Below are 15892 nucleotides of genomic sequence, written 5' to 3'. Positions count from 1 at the left end.
CTTACCACAGCCGTCTTCACCCTCGGTCCATTCCAGCAGGGTCGCCCCTTCAGCTACTGGCACCGTAGTGGCAGGACGCTGGAAGAGGGACTTGGCGTGCGGGCGACCCTTGCGCTGGCGGGATGTAGGGGAGCTGGGCTGCCCTGATCCACCTTGCCTTCTGTGGGGGAGGCAGCAGTGCGGGTGACCGGCACTGGCGCAGCTCAACCCCGGGAGAACAGAGAGGTCTAGTGCGTCTCTGTTGTCCCTGATGATCTGGAACAAAAAGAAAAGAAAAAAGTAAAAATTGAAACAAGGAGAAACCAGCCCTGCAGAGCAGGGAGTGTCTTGCCTCCTTGGACACTAAGCAAAAACTGGCTGCCTTTCTCTCCAGGCTGAGGGTATAGCTGTGGAGGAGGGGCTTAACAGCTTTCACTTAGTGTCACGCCTCCTATGGAGATGAGCTATACCCAAGGTCTTCTGTGTCCCCCAAGGAAACTGGGCGAGAAAAATGATTAGCTCAAAATGAGTACAATAAATACAAAAAACTGCTCCCAAAGATGCACAAAGCCGTTAAAAGAAAAACTAGCAATAAAATCAAACCTACCAGAAACAGCATTGTTTAATCCAATGGAAAACGGTGCCCTCGGTTCTGAAGAATTCAATCTCGAATCCACACTGGACCATGTGGCTGACAAAGAAACCAAATCATATATTGTTAGCAATGATGTCAGTGAAATCACATAATTATATGTATATCTTTACATATTTTACAACCTAAGGCTGGTTTCAGACGAGCGAGTGTCACGCTCTGGACTCTTAGCGCAGCTCCCATGTTGAACTTCCAGCACTGCCGGGGTCGCATTATATTGATTTAAGATACTATGTAACCCCTAGAGCTCTGGAATGTATTGGATAACACTGACCTAACACGGTCAGTGTTATCCAATACATTCCAGAACTCTAAGGGTTACATAGCATCACATAAATCAATATAATGCTATGCGACCCCGGCAGTGCTGGAAGTTCAGGACGGGAGCTGTCGGATACTCACCCTGCGAGTCCAGAGCGTGACACTTGCTCGTCTGAAAGGGGCCCGAAAGTCAAATAAAACAAAATACGACTGACAGGTTTTTACCTATTCTAGGGAAGATCGAACGCTCGCTCCATGGAGCGCTCCACTCCTTTCCATTAGCGTCCACAGTCTCCCTATTCCAAGTGCAAGGCTCTGCCTTTTTCTTGCTTGCTGTATTGGTAGTGGGCACCCATTTTTCTTCCACTGGCTGGGCGGGAATTACTTTAGCTGGCTTCTCATTCCAGTTACTTCCATTCAGCGTAGAGGAGTCACTTGGGCCTGGTGATTGCACAAGACAGTAATGAGCACAGTGTAAATACGTGGCCGTAGGGTAGTTGCACACGGGGCGGATCTATCAGCCGCGTAGCCGGGGTGAAAAGGTGCTCCAGCATGAACTAGCACTTTACAGGGCATCATCGAAAGCACTGTCCAGTCTACAGCACCACTGTGACCAGGGTGTTGGACATAATATTCAATGCTAACCATTAGTGAAGATTATCGTTCATAGATCTTAATGACAAGTCCACAACGTCAAATGACTATCCTGAAAATTGGCAAATTTCATGCCAGTGAACATACATTTCTTCACTTTCACTTTAGTCAGCAAATGTAAAATCTCACATTGAAAAATAATCCTCAAATCCTATTCCACCAGAAAACCCTCAGCAAGCATGACACAAGCATAGGCTGGATGCATCTATTTAGTGCTTCAAGAAGCTGTATTGTTCTAGGAGACACTTGAGAGCTAGGGATCGACCGATTATCGGTTTGGCCGATATTATCAGCCGATATTGAGGATTTTGAACGTTATCGGTATCGGCATCAATTTTGCCGATATACCGATAACGTATGGGGAACACAGAACGCGCTGCTGACAGCGCTCTCTGTGTTCCCTCCGCAGCACAGGGGAGAAGGAAGCAGTGTCTCCTCCCCCTGTGATGCTGCTGCCGCTGCCGCCAATGAGGGGATAGAACATAAGAGGAGGGGAGGGGCTGTGGCCGCTGCGCCACCAATGAAGATAAGCCTCTCATTTATTCATATACAGGAGGCGGGAGCTGGCTGCAGCCCCCCCAAGCCCCCCAGTATTAATCATTGGTGGCGCAGTGCGCCCCCCACCCCCATCCCAATCCCGGCCAATAGTAAAAACATTGGTGGCGCAGTGCGCCCCCCCCCCCCCCCCACCCAGTATTAATCATTGGTGGCAGTGGCCACAGGATCCCCTCTCCCCTGCTCCTCCGATCGGAGCCCCAGCAGTGTAAGCCTGGGGCTCCGATCGGTTACCATGGCAGCCAGGACGCTATTGAAGCCCTGGCTGCCATGTTCAGCTCCATGCTGCTGTGTGCACAAAGCACAGAGCAGCAGGGACAGAGTGAGATCCTATTCACCCTGATAGAGATCTATCAGGGTGAATAGGACAAAGGTTCTAGTCCCTAAGGGGGTTAAAAGTTAGTAAAAAAAAAAAAAAAAAACACACAAAAATATTAAGTATAAATGAAAAAGATTTATAAATTATAAACAAAAAAAATACACATTAACAATAAACATATTAATTTTCAGCAGATTTGTGTAGGAATTTTTTTTTCTCAAAAATGAAAATTCCCAGAATATCGGTATAAATTATCGGCTATCGGCCTGAAAGTTCACAAATTATCGGTATCGGCCCTAAAAAATCAATATCGGTCGATCCCTATTGAGAGCTTATTAAATTATCATTAATATATTAAAGGGGTTATCCGAGACTAACAAATGCTCCCCGATATGCCAGGCCCCTCACACTGAATCTACTTACCAGTCAATGGCAGGCGGAGACAAGCTTTCCTAGTATTGCGGCTTGTCCCCATCTGCCATTGGCTGCTCCTCCCCTAGAGCAGGGCATGGTGGGAGTTGTAGTTTTACAACAGTAGGAGAGCCGCAGGTTGGCCATCCCTGCACTATCCTAATACATGGACATGGGCAGGACCTCTAGAGTGAGAGATTCTCATTACGCTCTTTTTTACTGATCAGCTCCTCCATTGTGAAGCTGTGCCCCCCATTCCTGTATGCATCAGTACAGGGAGGAGGAGACAGCAGCTTTTCTCAGGGGGTGTCCCCTGCTCCCTGGTTGTGTGCAACCCCCCCACCTCTACCAATGCTATTGATCAGCATACAGGGTGCCTAAACTGAACAAGGGGCCCAGCACTGGAATGGAGGAGCGGATGAGGAAGAGAAAAAAAATAAAAAAAAGGGCGCAATGAGATCTTATCTTGGGCTACTGCGTGATGTAGTGATTTTAGCAAGTAAAAACTGATGAAAGGTCCTCTAATAGCTGAGGGTTTTAAACAGGGGAGCCTGTTCTCAGATTCTGATAATTTTAGGCTACTTTCACACTTGCGGCAGAGAGATCCGGCAAGCAGTTCCGTCGCCGGAACTGCCTGCCGGTTCAGGCAAAATGTATGCTAACTGATGGCATTAGTAAGACTGATCAGTCTTAAAAATGCCTGATCAGTCGAAAAAATGCATTGAAATGCCGGATCCGTCTTTCCGGTGTCATCCAGCAAAAACTGATCCGGCATTTATTTTTTCATTTTTTTCTCAGTCTGCGCATGCGCATACCGGAAGGACGGATCCGGCATTCTGAATAATACACTAATACATTTCCTATGGGAAAAAATGCCGGATCCGGCATTCAGGCAAGTCTTCAGTTTTTTTAGCCGGCGATAAAACCGTAGCATGCTACGGTTTTCTCTTTTGCCTGATCAGTCAAAATGACTGAACTGAAGACATCCTGATGCATCATGAACGGATTACTCTCCATTCAGAATGCATGGGGATAAAACTGATCAGTTCTTTTCCGGTATAGAGCCCCTGTGACGGAACTCTATGCCGGAAAAGAACAACGCAAGTGTGAAAGTAGCCTTATTCTCTAAAGAATTAGAAAACATTTTTTCTTTCTACAATAAAAAAATAAAAAAAAAAAAAAAAAAAAGTAATCTGAATAAATAGTACAATAAGACAAACTTGTGTCACCTTTGGATTTACGGATGTTTGCAGTCTGGGTTGGTATAACGGTGAAAGCTTCCAGCACTGAGGTGGCGGTATCAGGGCCGTCGCCGTCGGCTCCTTTGTCACGTTTGCGTTGTTGTCTCTTTTCCTTGTTGCTGATTTTGGTTTCCCAGTTCCCTAGAAAACAAAAATCCAGAATGCCACTAAGTTTTCCTCTATTTCCACCCATTATTCAACCAAAAAGGGTAAGAGTTGCAGCACCTTGCATGCTAAAATTTAAACCCGTTCCCTCAAAATAAAGACTTTAAAAAATTATTATGCTAATGAGCCTCTAGGTGCTAGTGGGGCGTTGCTGCAGCACCTAGAGGCTCCGTCTTCTCACCCTTTGGCACGCCCATGTACAATTGATTGATGTCAGAGTTCCTCAGTGTCCCATAAATCCCAGGCCGCCCCGTTTAGTATTCGGCACAGGCGCAGTTAGTGAAGGACGCGCTCCTGCTGCCGGCTTCCTCACTCCGCCGACGGAAGAAAGCCGGCAGCAGAATCGTGTCCTTCACTCACTGCGCCGAATACTAAACGGGAAGGTGTGGGATTTACAGGACACTGAGGAGAACTGGGACGTCAATCAACTGTTCATGGGCGTGCCAAAGGGTGAGAAGACGGAGCCGCTAGGTGCTGCAGCAACGCCCTAATAGCACCTAGAGGCTCATTAGCATAATTTTAACATCTTTATTTTGAGGGAACGGCGGCAGGCAGGGAGTTCTAAATCACACTGTTATGTACTGCTGACATTAGCACGTCGCTAATGTCAGTCAGCTACATAACGATTTTTCTCATGACAGAAATCCTTCAAAGCAGGAATGGCCAACCTGCGGCCCTCAGCTTTCAGCCTACAGCAGGGCATGGTAGAAGTTGTAGTCTTACAACAGCTGGACGGCCGAACTTGAGCATCCCTGTTTTAAAGGGAACCTGTCAGCTACATCCACTGTATAGAACTAAAGGATAGGCAATGTAGCAGTGTGTACCAGCATTAAAACAATACTTTAGTGTAGTTTATCCATGCAGGCAAACGAAAATGAAGTTGGTTATGCTAACAAGATTCAAAGCGCACAGCTAGGTGTGAGTAACGGTTCCCAGAGCCCAAACATGCGTCTTCCAGCCTGCCTCTCCATAATAAAAGTATGGACATGCTGGAAGTTGTAGTTCTGTCCTCTAATATCCCTCTCCCTATAATGTTGAATGATGCTTCAGAACAACAATCTGGACATGCTTGGAGTTGTAGTTTTCTCCTTTTCAAAAAACAAACAAAAACACAAAGACTCCATCTGCAGCGGCGCCTAAGAATAGTCCATTTTTCTAGCATCTTCGGCGGATGCCACTGTACAACATCCATCTGAAGCAGCCTTGCTATAGAATACGTCATGTGCGTGCGTTAAAAGAAGGACAAAGATGATCTAGACAAAGCCCTACACGAGTTATAACCATTATGCCTAGAGGGGAAGATCTTATAGATTTGACAGACAGTGAAGGTTTCCATCAGAACAGGTATTTTCTCTCACACAAACCATTGTCTGGGTTCTCACATATAGAAATATGAATTTCTGTCTGTTCTTTATGCATGGCCAAATGACTGGACCGATCTGCACCACATTTGACACATCAGGTGTCCAGAAAGGTTCCGTATTAGCCAATAGGAGATCACAGCTTCACTTAAAGATTAACTGCCGTTCACACAGTCACATGACCCTTATAATCCAATAGAAGCTTGCAGCTCCTTCAGGTCTTGACAAACACAGTTACACCAGGTTCTCATAACTCTTGAGTTGTCAAAAGGTCACTGCTAAGGGGGCAGGACGCCATGTGAAGGCCACCGCTAAGGGGGCGGGACGCCATGTGAAGGCCACCGCTAAGGGGGCGGGACGCCATGTGAAGGCCACCGCTAAGGGGGTGGGACGCCATGTGAAGGCCACCGCTAAGGGGGCGGGACGCCATGTGAAGGTCACCGTTATAGAGGACACTGGATACCTTAATCACAAACAAACATTAAATGAAATAGTCTAAATGTACCGGTGAAGCCAGGTCATTCTGCTAATATTTGTATATATTTGAGCGGGGTGGGGAATTTATCTTGGTAGAGTTAGTACTCTGGTAGTCTATTAAAGCTCCACATGGTGGTAACCCTGCTTTCACAAGATCCTGAAAGGCAAGTCTATCCTGTTGTAGTACTATTGAGAAATGGGATTTATCTTGGTAGATTTACTATTCTGTAGTCTATTACAGCTGCATGTGGTTGTAACTATATCTATTTTGCTCTATTCCTAGCTAGGCGATTCCTTCCAACAAATGGCTACTCTGTGTACACAAGACTTATCCCAGCCCCCTCCTCCTATACTTCCTGTCTCATGTGCACATCATGAGAAGGGGGGTGGTCATGGCTGCAACAAGTACTCAATTAAATCAAGTAATTCGACACAGAAAAAATCCTCAATGCAAATTTTTTGCAACGAGGATTCGTTTGTGTCACGTGACTACGAAGCGAGAGTGAAGCGCTTGCTATTACTCCCGCTCTGTGGTATCCTGCTGGCCCGCAATGCACTTGGAATACTCACCTTTCCAGCAGGGGGCCTCCGGACACTCCACAGCAGTTCCATAGTCCCGCGCTGCACTGACCTAGTGACGTACGCACGCCGTGACCTGACTCGCTGTGTGACATCAGGCCCAGAGCAGCGCGAAACGATTGAGTGTCGGCGGCGCCCCTGCTGGAAACGTAAGTTAGTGACACAGAGGGGGTGGGGGTATGACTATGGCCGGGCGCCTGGAGTGCACTGCGTCATAGCAACCAAAGACTCTGTGCACTCTGGGTGTCAGGAGGAGGGCACAAGGGGAGCAGAGACTTTGGCACTGGGGTGGGGAAAGAGCTGAAAGGGAACCTGTCACCGGGATTTTGTGTATAGAGCTGAGGACATGGGTTGCTAGATGGCCGCTAGAACATCCGCAATACCCAGTCCCCATAGCTCTGAGTGCTTTTATTGTGTAAGAAAAAAACGATTTGATTCATATGTAAATTAGCATAAAAGTCATATCTTACTTGTGTGACCAGAGAAGAGTCATATTTTCAAGCTGTGACTCGTCTCAGGGTAATTTGCATATGTATCAAATTGGTTTTTTACACAATAAAAGCACACAGAGCTATGGGGACTGGATATTGCAGATGTGCTAGCGGCCATCTAGCAGCCCATGTCCCCAGCTCTATACACAAAATCCCGGTGACAGGTTCCCTTGAAGGCACTGGGGGATAGTGGAGCTGATGAGTCTATACATTTTTTTTCTTTTTAAGAGTACTCGATTGATCGTAAAAAATATTGGTAGAATACTCGATTGCTAAAATAATAGTTTGCTGCAGCGTGAGAAAACAATGCAAAAACTTTTTGATTTCCATGGTTTTCTAAATGGAGTTGATGAGGCATTGCAGTTCACTTTGGTGCATTCCCCTGTTGAAATGCAATTCCTCGATACTCGCGTGATCCTGTCGGCGGGTAAAATACAGACAGAGCTGTTCACGAAACCTACCGACAGGAACACGCTACTGACTTACAATAGTAATCATCCTAGATCCATGGTAAAATCTCTTCCATACTCTCAGTTTCTGAGAGTTAAACGCATAGTCTCAGACCCCATTACATCCAATAACAGGCTTGATACAGTATTGCATAAATTTGAGCAACGAGGTTATCCAACCAAATTGCTGTATGAGAAAAAGAAAATGGTCGGTCAACTTAACAGGGATGATATCCTTAAAAGAAAAGTGCAACAACAAGTGAAAACTAGTAGGATCCCTTTTATTTCCACCCACTGTGAACAGAGCGTCGATATTAACAACATTATCCGACGTCACTGGAGCATACTGGGTGGCTGTCTCAACACCGTTAAGGAATTCCATTCTCCCCCTATTATGTCCTACCGTAGATCCAAGAGTCTTAAGGACCAATTGGTTAGGGCAGACGTAGGAACCTCAAAAGCGGTAGGACAGCGGACACTGACAGGTGCCAGAGTCGGCTGTTTTCCGTGTTTGTCCTGCGTAAATTGCAAATATATCATCAAGGGTAGGTCCTTTGTACACCCACAAACTGGAGTTTCATATCAGATAAGGCATTATCTGACTTGTGACTCCAATCACGTCGTGTACGTGATTGTTTGTCCGTGTAATTTGTTATACGTTGGAGAAACAACTGATTTTAAGACACGATTCAATAACCATCGACTTAGTGTCAGGAAGAAACGACTGGATCTACCAGTCTCTAAACATTTTGCCAATCATAAACACTGAGAAAGATCTGAAGTGTTATATTATTGACCATATACCAATGCCTAGGAGAGGTGGCAACAGAATTGGCCTCTTAAAAAAGAGAGAGCTAAAATGGATTTACACGCTCAATTCCCTACAGCCATGTGGTCTCAATGTGGACTACAAGGTTGGAGTGGGTTAGCTGCGTGGTTTGCCCTCTCTCTTTGCATTCTAAATGTCGACTGCCTTGCTGTAAAATATGTGACTTGTGTGTATAAAACATATATTCCTGTTTGTTCCGCAAGTTCTCTTTTGGTCAAAAATATGTATTTTGATCTTTATTTTTAATGTATTCCTCTTTTTCTTTTTTTCATTTTTTAGATGATTTTTCACTGGATCTGGGATGAGGAGAAGTGGTGTTGCATTCATGTGGGCTGTGCGATCACGACATCTGGACACGTCTGTTCATGCACTATACGGCTTTTAGACTTGTGTATTTCCTCAAATAACTGTTTCTGTATTTTTTTATTTATATTCCGCTACAAGCATGGCGGGGTGTTATGAGGAGAACCCTCAGAGTGAGGTGGTGATGGGTGGATTTTGACCGTTGTAGCGGTGAGACTCTGCATTCACATGCGGAAGCGCAGCCGCTCTATGATCACGGCAGAGTGCTCCACTTCAATGTGTAGGTGTGGCCCTCTCCCGAGTCCACTTGGCCACTGCGACACTCGGGCATCTTTATATGTCATTGTCACCCTGAACCTGCAGTGTACCGGCAATATTGGTTGTTTTGAGCAGTAGTGTAATCTAGTGGGCTTACTGCCCTTACCCAAAATGGCCGTCTCAGTGTTGCAGCTCAAGAGCGCATGCGTCATGTGACGAGGTTAATGTTAGACGGAAGCACACATTATGCGTCATAGGGGCATGCGCAGTGGCGATTCAGGTACGCCGGATCGCACATGTCAACATGGATGACAGCCGCCCTCCCTCCTGCATCTATTACGTGTATCACCTGTACCAGTAAGCACTTAGCACTTTATGTAATTGTTCACAGCTGGCACTTATTATATGATCTGTGTAAACAAATGTACTATATATAATATATATATATATATTTTCACTGAACTATTTTACAATTGTATGTATCACGATTCAATGATTCTGCATGGTTGGTTTTATTGATTCATATATTTATAATGTATCTTGTATTTCGATTTTTTATTATGTCCACTTGATATGTAATTGCCTATGATTGGTTGTAACACTATATATATCCAGAGTTTTGATTTATACACACTGCTTGAGGAAGGCTCCTGTGTAGGAGCCGAAACGTCGCTACAGCCTTATGGGTAAATAAAGTTTATTTTATTTTTATCTATTGGAGTGCTGCCCTTTTTTCATTATATATATATATATATATATATATATTTGTGTAAGGGGCTTACGGTAGTACAGTGAAGAGCCCTGGGAAAGCAGGGAATGAGTGCAGTCGGATGTGGTGTGCCGAAACCGAGGATGAGGTAGGCCTGAGAAAGAAGAGGGCAAAAATGGAAATAACCAGTTTATTGTAGCCAATTGATGTATCAATAGCTTAACCCGACATGTTTTGGAAAGCCACTCTTAAACTCTTGTGTTGGATTGGGGAATGTATTGCGCGTAAGCGGATGACTCCCAGCGTCCCAATCCCCTGATGCCATGAGTGAGGATGTTGGCACTGGAGGCCGTGGACGTGGCTCCAATGCGAAAGGAGTGCCCTGAGTAGTTGGCTGCGTTGAGGCCTAGTTGTGTGAGGGATGACCCGACATGGGTCATGAAGGTGGTGGTGGTGAGTACCGAACCATGTAGTTGAAGTAGCGGTTGAGAGGGTAGAACTTGTGACGCTGATTGTGAGCATCCAGGACCCTGACTGGACACCATCTGTTGTGCGTGGGGTGATATGAAATGTTGACGGGTAAGTGCTGACTATTCTTGGAGTGAGGTAAGGACAGGATGTAGTGAACCATGTGTTTGACAAGTGGGAGACAAGAAGACAAGGTGAGGTTCGGGTCGTGGAGGCTGTAGTGAATTTCCCGGAACTCAGGAATCCGTAGAAGGTAAAGTAAATGCCGTATTGATGATGGAGTTGGTATCTGTTTCCAGAGGCGTGGCGTCCAGTAAGTCGGATAATGCTTTGAAGATATGATTGATTATGGGTAGCCTCTGGGCTGGACGTGCGGGTTCCGTTTCCTGAATACCTCTGAGTATGGATTTGATCTGGTGCGAGGACATGAAGCTGATGTTATTGGGGTGTATGATTAGCATATGATGTTGAAATGCCAGTGAGATATGGTTTGATGGTGTTGTATGACATGAGTTTGAGGTGGCAAAAAGAAGCCAATCCCGGAAGAGACATCATGACAAAAAGGGTGCGTGATGTTGTGTTCCAACAGGGCCTGTTGAATAGTGTGAACGCTCTGTCGTATGTTCTATGTGTATCGTCTGATAGTGCTAAGCGGGACAAAGACTGGCTATGCCGCATGATGCCTTCTAATCCAGAATGAGCTGTTTGAAATGATGGAGTGATGGAGGCCGTGGGTAACGCTGATGGGAGAGCTTGATGAAATGCCTGAAATTTGACGAGAAAAAAAGAAAGGGGGAGGGTAGACATAAAATAGTGTGATGAAATGTGCAAATGCATATGGTACATATACACGACCGGGCGGATCATGGCGGTTGTTCATGAAACGACAGCTTGCACCTGGTGTGAAAAGAGACCAGTGCGTGCCGTGTGGCCATGCCCAGGCGGAAAGCGCGTGCCGGCAATTTAATGGAACATTTGGACCGTGTCCCTGCAATTCCCACCTATTTATTGATTATGATGAAACTATTCTAATATATATATATATATATATTTTTTTTTTTTCGGATGACCAGACGATGACTCCTCCCCCCAGTGCTTCCATTATTATTATTATTATTATTTTTTTTTAAGCTGATGACCTATCCAAAGGGTAGATCATTGTTAGCAAAAAGGTGAAGAACCCTTTTGAGACAGTCTCTTTGCAGCTGAGTGTGTGTATGGGAAGTTATGCCCTTTCAGCCAGAAGAGCATTTATAAGATCATACATTGATTTTGGACAAGAGGGCCTGGCTTATAATTTTCATGTTTATTCCAAAAGGTGTTTGATGGCGTTTTTTTATTTATTTATTTTTCTTTTCTTTGTGTGGGCTGCTGGGGTGTTATATGACTGTAAGGGGCGTGCTGGAAGGCTCCCCTGCCGTCCGACGGCGCCCCCCCGCAACAGAAGCGGCGTGCACGGCCGCCGGGACACCGCGCACGCGCCGACGGAATCGCCGCGCATGCGCAGACCAGGCACCAGGACGCGGCCGGGCGCCATCGGCCGCGCGGCAGGAGGAGCGGTAACCAGGCAGGAGGTGGTGGGGAGGGGATGTCAGGGCAGCGGTAAGCCCAGTGGAGGTGAAATGAATGGGGGGGGGTGCAGGTTGCACCGCCGCTGGCCCCCGTGACAGCACACCTAAATGACCACCGGGGGGGGGGGGGGGGGGGGGGGGGGGGACCATGAACGTTGTTGGTGAAGTGAAAATGAATCATGTGGAACATGCTTGGAGGATTATGTGACTGTTTGTAAGGAGTGACATTTTGGAGCATAGGAAAAATGAAAGCCATTTATTTTTTTGAACCCATTCGTCCGGAGTCCCCCCACGGCCGCCGGGACACTGCGCATGCGCCGATGAAATCGCCGCGCATGCGCAGACCAAGCCCCAGGACGCGGCCGGGCGCCATCGGCCGCGCGGCAGGAGGAGTGGCAAACAGGCAGGAGGCGGTGGGGAGGGGATGTCTGCGCCGCGGCAAGCCCAGTGAAGTTTGAAATGAATGGGGGGTGTGCCGGGTGTACCGCAGCTGGCCCCTGTGCTGTGTACCTGGAAAACGAGGAGGGGAGGGAGGGTAGGGGAGGGGGGGGGCATGAATGTTGGATGTTTGAGGGGTGGAACCCAGAAATGGGGAATGGGGCTGGAACCATCAGGGGGCTGACCGGAGTGACGGTCCTGTGGGGAGACGCCAGAATAGGCATGAGCAATGAGCTGCCGGTGATTGCTGCGAGCAGCCGTGACATGGATGCAGTGTGTGTGAAAAGAACCATGGAAAAAAAGGGGGGGATTTAATCCATGAACCATTGGTCGCATGCTGCCAGAGCTGTTGACCGGAATGGTGGTGCGGTTTGTGAATGAATATGCATGAAACAGGTGTGACAGAAATGAATGCTGGTGACTTGCATGAAAACTGTGACATTGGTGCGCATTGATGAAGTGAAATGAACCGGTACAGGGGCAACCGTGAGGCCCTGCTGTACCGTATGAAATAACTCATACGCATTTGTGCTCCTGCAGCCGTGCACATGAACATGAGGAGGGGGGGGGGGGCATGAATGTGGATGATTGTGGGGTGAACTGGACTGAAAAAGAAATGGGGAACGAGCCTGGACCCCAGGGGTGCTGACCGCAGTGTTGTGCCTGTGGGAAGATTGCTGAACGAGACATGACAAAAAAAGATGCTGGTGACTGTGAGAAAGCCGTGACATTAGCGCAGCGTCTATGAAATGAAACCGAAATGGGGGATTAGGCCAGAAACCATGCCGCATGCTGCAGAGGTGTTGACCGGAATGGTAGTACGGTGTGGACAAATTGCGCATGAACAAGGTGTGACAGAAATGAATACTGGTGACTTGTATAAGAAAACCGTGACATTGGTGCAGCGTATGAAGAAAAAGAAATGAACCGGTACAGGGGCAACCGTGAGGCCCCCGCTGTACCGTGTGGATGACTCAGAAACCACTGCCTGCATGCCGCAGGGGTGTTGACCGGAGTGGCGAAACGGTGTAGATAAATTTACGCATGAACAAGACATGACAGAAATGAAATGCTGGTGACCTGGGCGAGAAAGCTGTGACATTTGCAGCGTTCGGTGAAACGAAATGAACAGAAATGGGGGATTGCCCAGGAACCGACTGCATGCTTGCCGCAGGGGTGCTGACCGGAATGGTGGTACCATGTAGACAAATTGTGCCTGAACAAGGCGTGACAGAAATGAAATACTGGTGACTTGTATGAGAAAACAGTGACATTGGTGCAGCGTTTGGTGAAATGAATTGAACCGGTACAGGGGCAACCGTGAGGCCCCGGCTGTACCGTATAGATGACTCGCAGTTTAACGGGCAAACGTGACCCACAGTGAACCTGAGTAAAGCCGGAAAAATAGAACCGAAATGCTCCAAATCCAGAACTGATGGCAACGAAAAAACTCCCAGGAATTCAGCGACTCGCAGGCAACTCTCCCGACACTCCACAAGCGACCTCCTCTCTCAAAAGCTCAGACCTCAATGATGCAGGAGCCAGGTGAGGGGAGTGCCCTAAATAGGCTGGAGGCGGACCTCAGCCCCTCCCACAAATCCAGGCAATCTGCCTTAATACACACACATATACATATATATATATATATATATATATATATATATATATATATATACACACACACACATATACATATACACACACACACACCCCTAAAGAATTATTAGGAACACCATACTAATACGGTGTTGGACCCCCTTTTGCCTTCAGAACTGCCTAATTCTACGTGGCATTGATTCAACAAGGTGCTGATAGCATTCTTTAGAAATGTTGGCCCATATTGATAGGATAGCATCTTGCAGTTGATGGAGATTTGAGGGATGCACATCCAGGGCACGAAGCTCCCGTTCCACCACATCCCAAAGATGCTCTATTGGGTTGAGATCTGGTGACTGTGGGGGCCATTTTAGTACAGTGAACTCATTGTCATGTTCAAGAAACCAATTTGAAATGATTCGAGCTTTGTGACATGGTGCATTATCCTGCTGGAAGTAGCCATCAGAGGATGGGTACATGGTGGTCATGATGGGATGAACATGGTCAGAAACAATGCTCAGGTAGCCCGTGGCATTTAAACGATGCCCAATTGGCACTAAGAGGCCTAAAGTGTGCCCAGAAAACATCCCCCACACCATTACACCACCACCACCAGCCTGCACAGTGGTAACAAGGCATGATGGATACATGTTCTCATTCTGTTTACGCCAAATTCAGACTCTACCATTTGAATGTCTCAACAGAAATCGAGACTCATCAGACCAGGCAACATTTTTCCAGTCTTCAACAATCCAATTTTGGTGAGCTCGTGCAAATTGTAGCCTCTTTTTCCTATTTGTAGTGGAGATGAGTGGTACCCGGTGGGGTCTTCTGCTGTTGTAGCCCATCCGCCTCAAGGTTGTGCGTGTTGTGGCTTCACAAATGCTTTGCTGCATACCTCGGTTGTAACGAGTGGTTATTTCAGTCAACGTTGCTCTTCTATCAGCTTGAATCAGTCGGCCCATTCTCCTCTGACCTCTAGCATCCACAAGGCATTTTTGCCCACAGGACGGCCGCATACTGGATGTTTTTCCCTTTTCACACCATTCTTTGTAAACCCTAGAAATGGTTGTGCATGAAAATCCCAGTAACTGAGCAGATTGTGAAATACTCAGACCGGCCCGTCTGGCACCAACAACCATGCCACGATCAAAATGGCTTAAATCGCCTTTCTTTCCCATTCTGACATTCAGTTTGGAGTTCAGGAGATTGTCTTGATCAGGACCACCCCCCTAAATGCATTGAAGCAACTGCCATGTGATTGGTTGACTAGATAATTGCATTAATGAGAAATAGAACAGGTGTTCCTAATAATTCTTTAGGTGAGTGTATACACACACAATATTTATAATAAGATTATTAATATGAAGATTAATATTAATAAGATTAATAAGATTATTAAGATGAATATTAATAAGATTATGAATAATCAAATAATAATACATTTAATATTAAGAATATGTATATATTTAATATTAAGAATATATAACGTATACACATCCCTTGCTACCTGGAAAGAAATCTTGTGGGGGGTCATACACTCCTACACAGCAGCTGCATGGAGTTTGTATGCTCCAACTGTTTTTCCAACACACATTGCTCTGTAAGGCCTCATGCACACGACCGTTTTTTTTTTGTGGTCCGTAGGTCTGTAATCCATGTCAGTTTTTTCTTCCGTGGGTCTTCCTTGATTTTTGGAGGATCCACGGACATGAAGGAAAAAAAGTCGTTTTGGTGTCCGCCTGGCCGTGCGGAACCAAACTGATCCGTCCTGATTTACGATGAAAGTCAATGTAAAGTCAGGAGTCCCTATTATATCATTGGATCTGAGTTTTCTCCAATCCGATGGTATATTTTAACTTGAAGCGCCCCCATCACCATGGGAACGCCTCTATGTTAGAATATACCATCGGATTTGAGTTAGATCGTGAAAACTCATATCAGACAGTATATTCTAACACAGAGGCGTTCCCATAGTGATGGGGACGCTTCAAGTTAGAATATACTACGAACTGTGTACATGACTGCCCCCTGCTGCCTGGCAGCACCCAATCTCTTACAGGGGGCAGTGATCTGCACAATTAACCTCTCAGGTGCCACACCTGAGGGGTTCATTGTGCGTATCA

At 46.4% G+C, this 15892-nt stretch overlaps 1 protein-coding gene across 2 annotated transcripts in view; it reads right to left on the bottom strand.

The window, feature by feature from the left end:
- Positions 1–15892, bottom strand: part of MTDH (metadherin) — a 49073-nt gene that overhangs the window by 19046 nt on the left and 14135 nt on the right. For both annotated transcript variants that reach the window (XM_040431252.1, XM_040431253.1), the window contains exons 4-6: positions 4061–4213; positions 1118–1333; positions 587–670 (exon numbers count right to left, since the gene is read on the bottom strand). In XM_040431252.1, coding sequence (XP_040287186.1) covers positions 587–670; positions 1118–1333; positions 4061–4213 — 453 coding nt within the window. The remainder of the gene's footprint in view (positions 1–586; positions 671–1117; positions 1334–4060; positions 4214–15892) is intronic.

Source organism: Bufo bufo, chromosome 5 (genome assembly GCF_905171765.1).
Source record: "Bufo bufo chromosome 5, aBufBuf1.1, whole genome shotgun sequence".
In the NCBI taxonomy this organism is placed as follows: Eukaryota; Metazoa; Chordata; class Amphibia; order Anura; family Bufonidae; genus Bufo; species Bufo bufo.
This window is presented reverse-complemented; position numbering and strand designations above follow the sequence as displayed.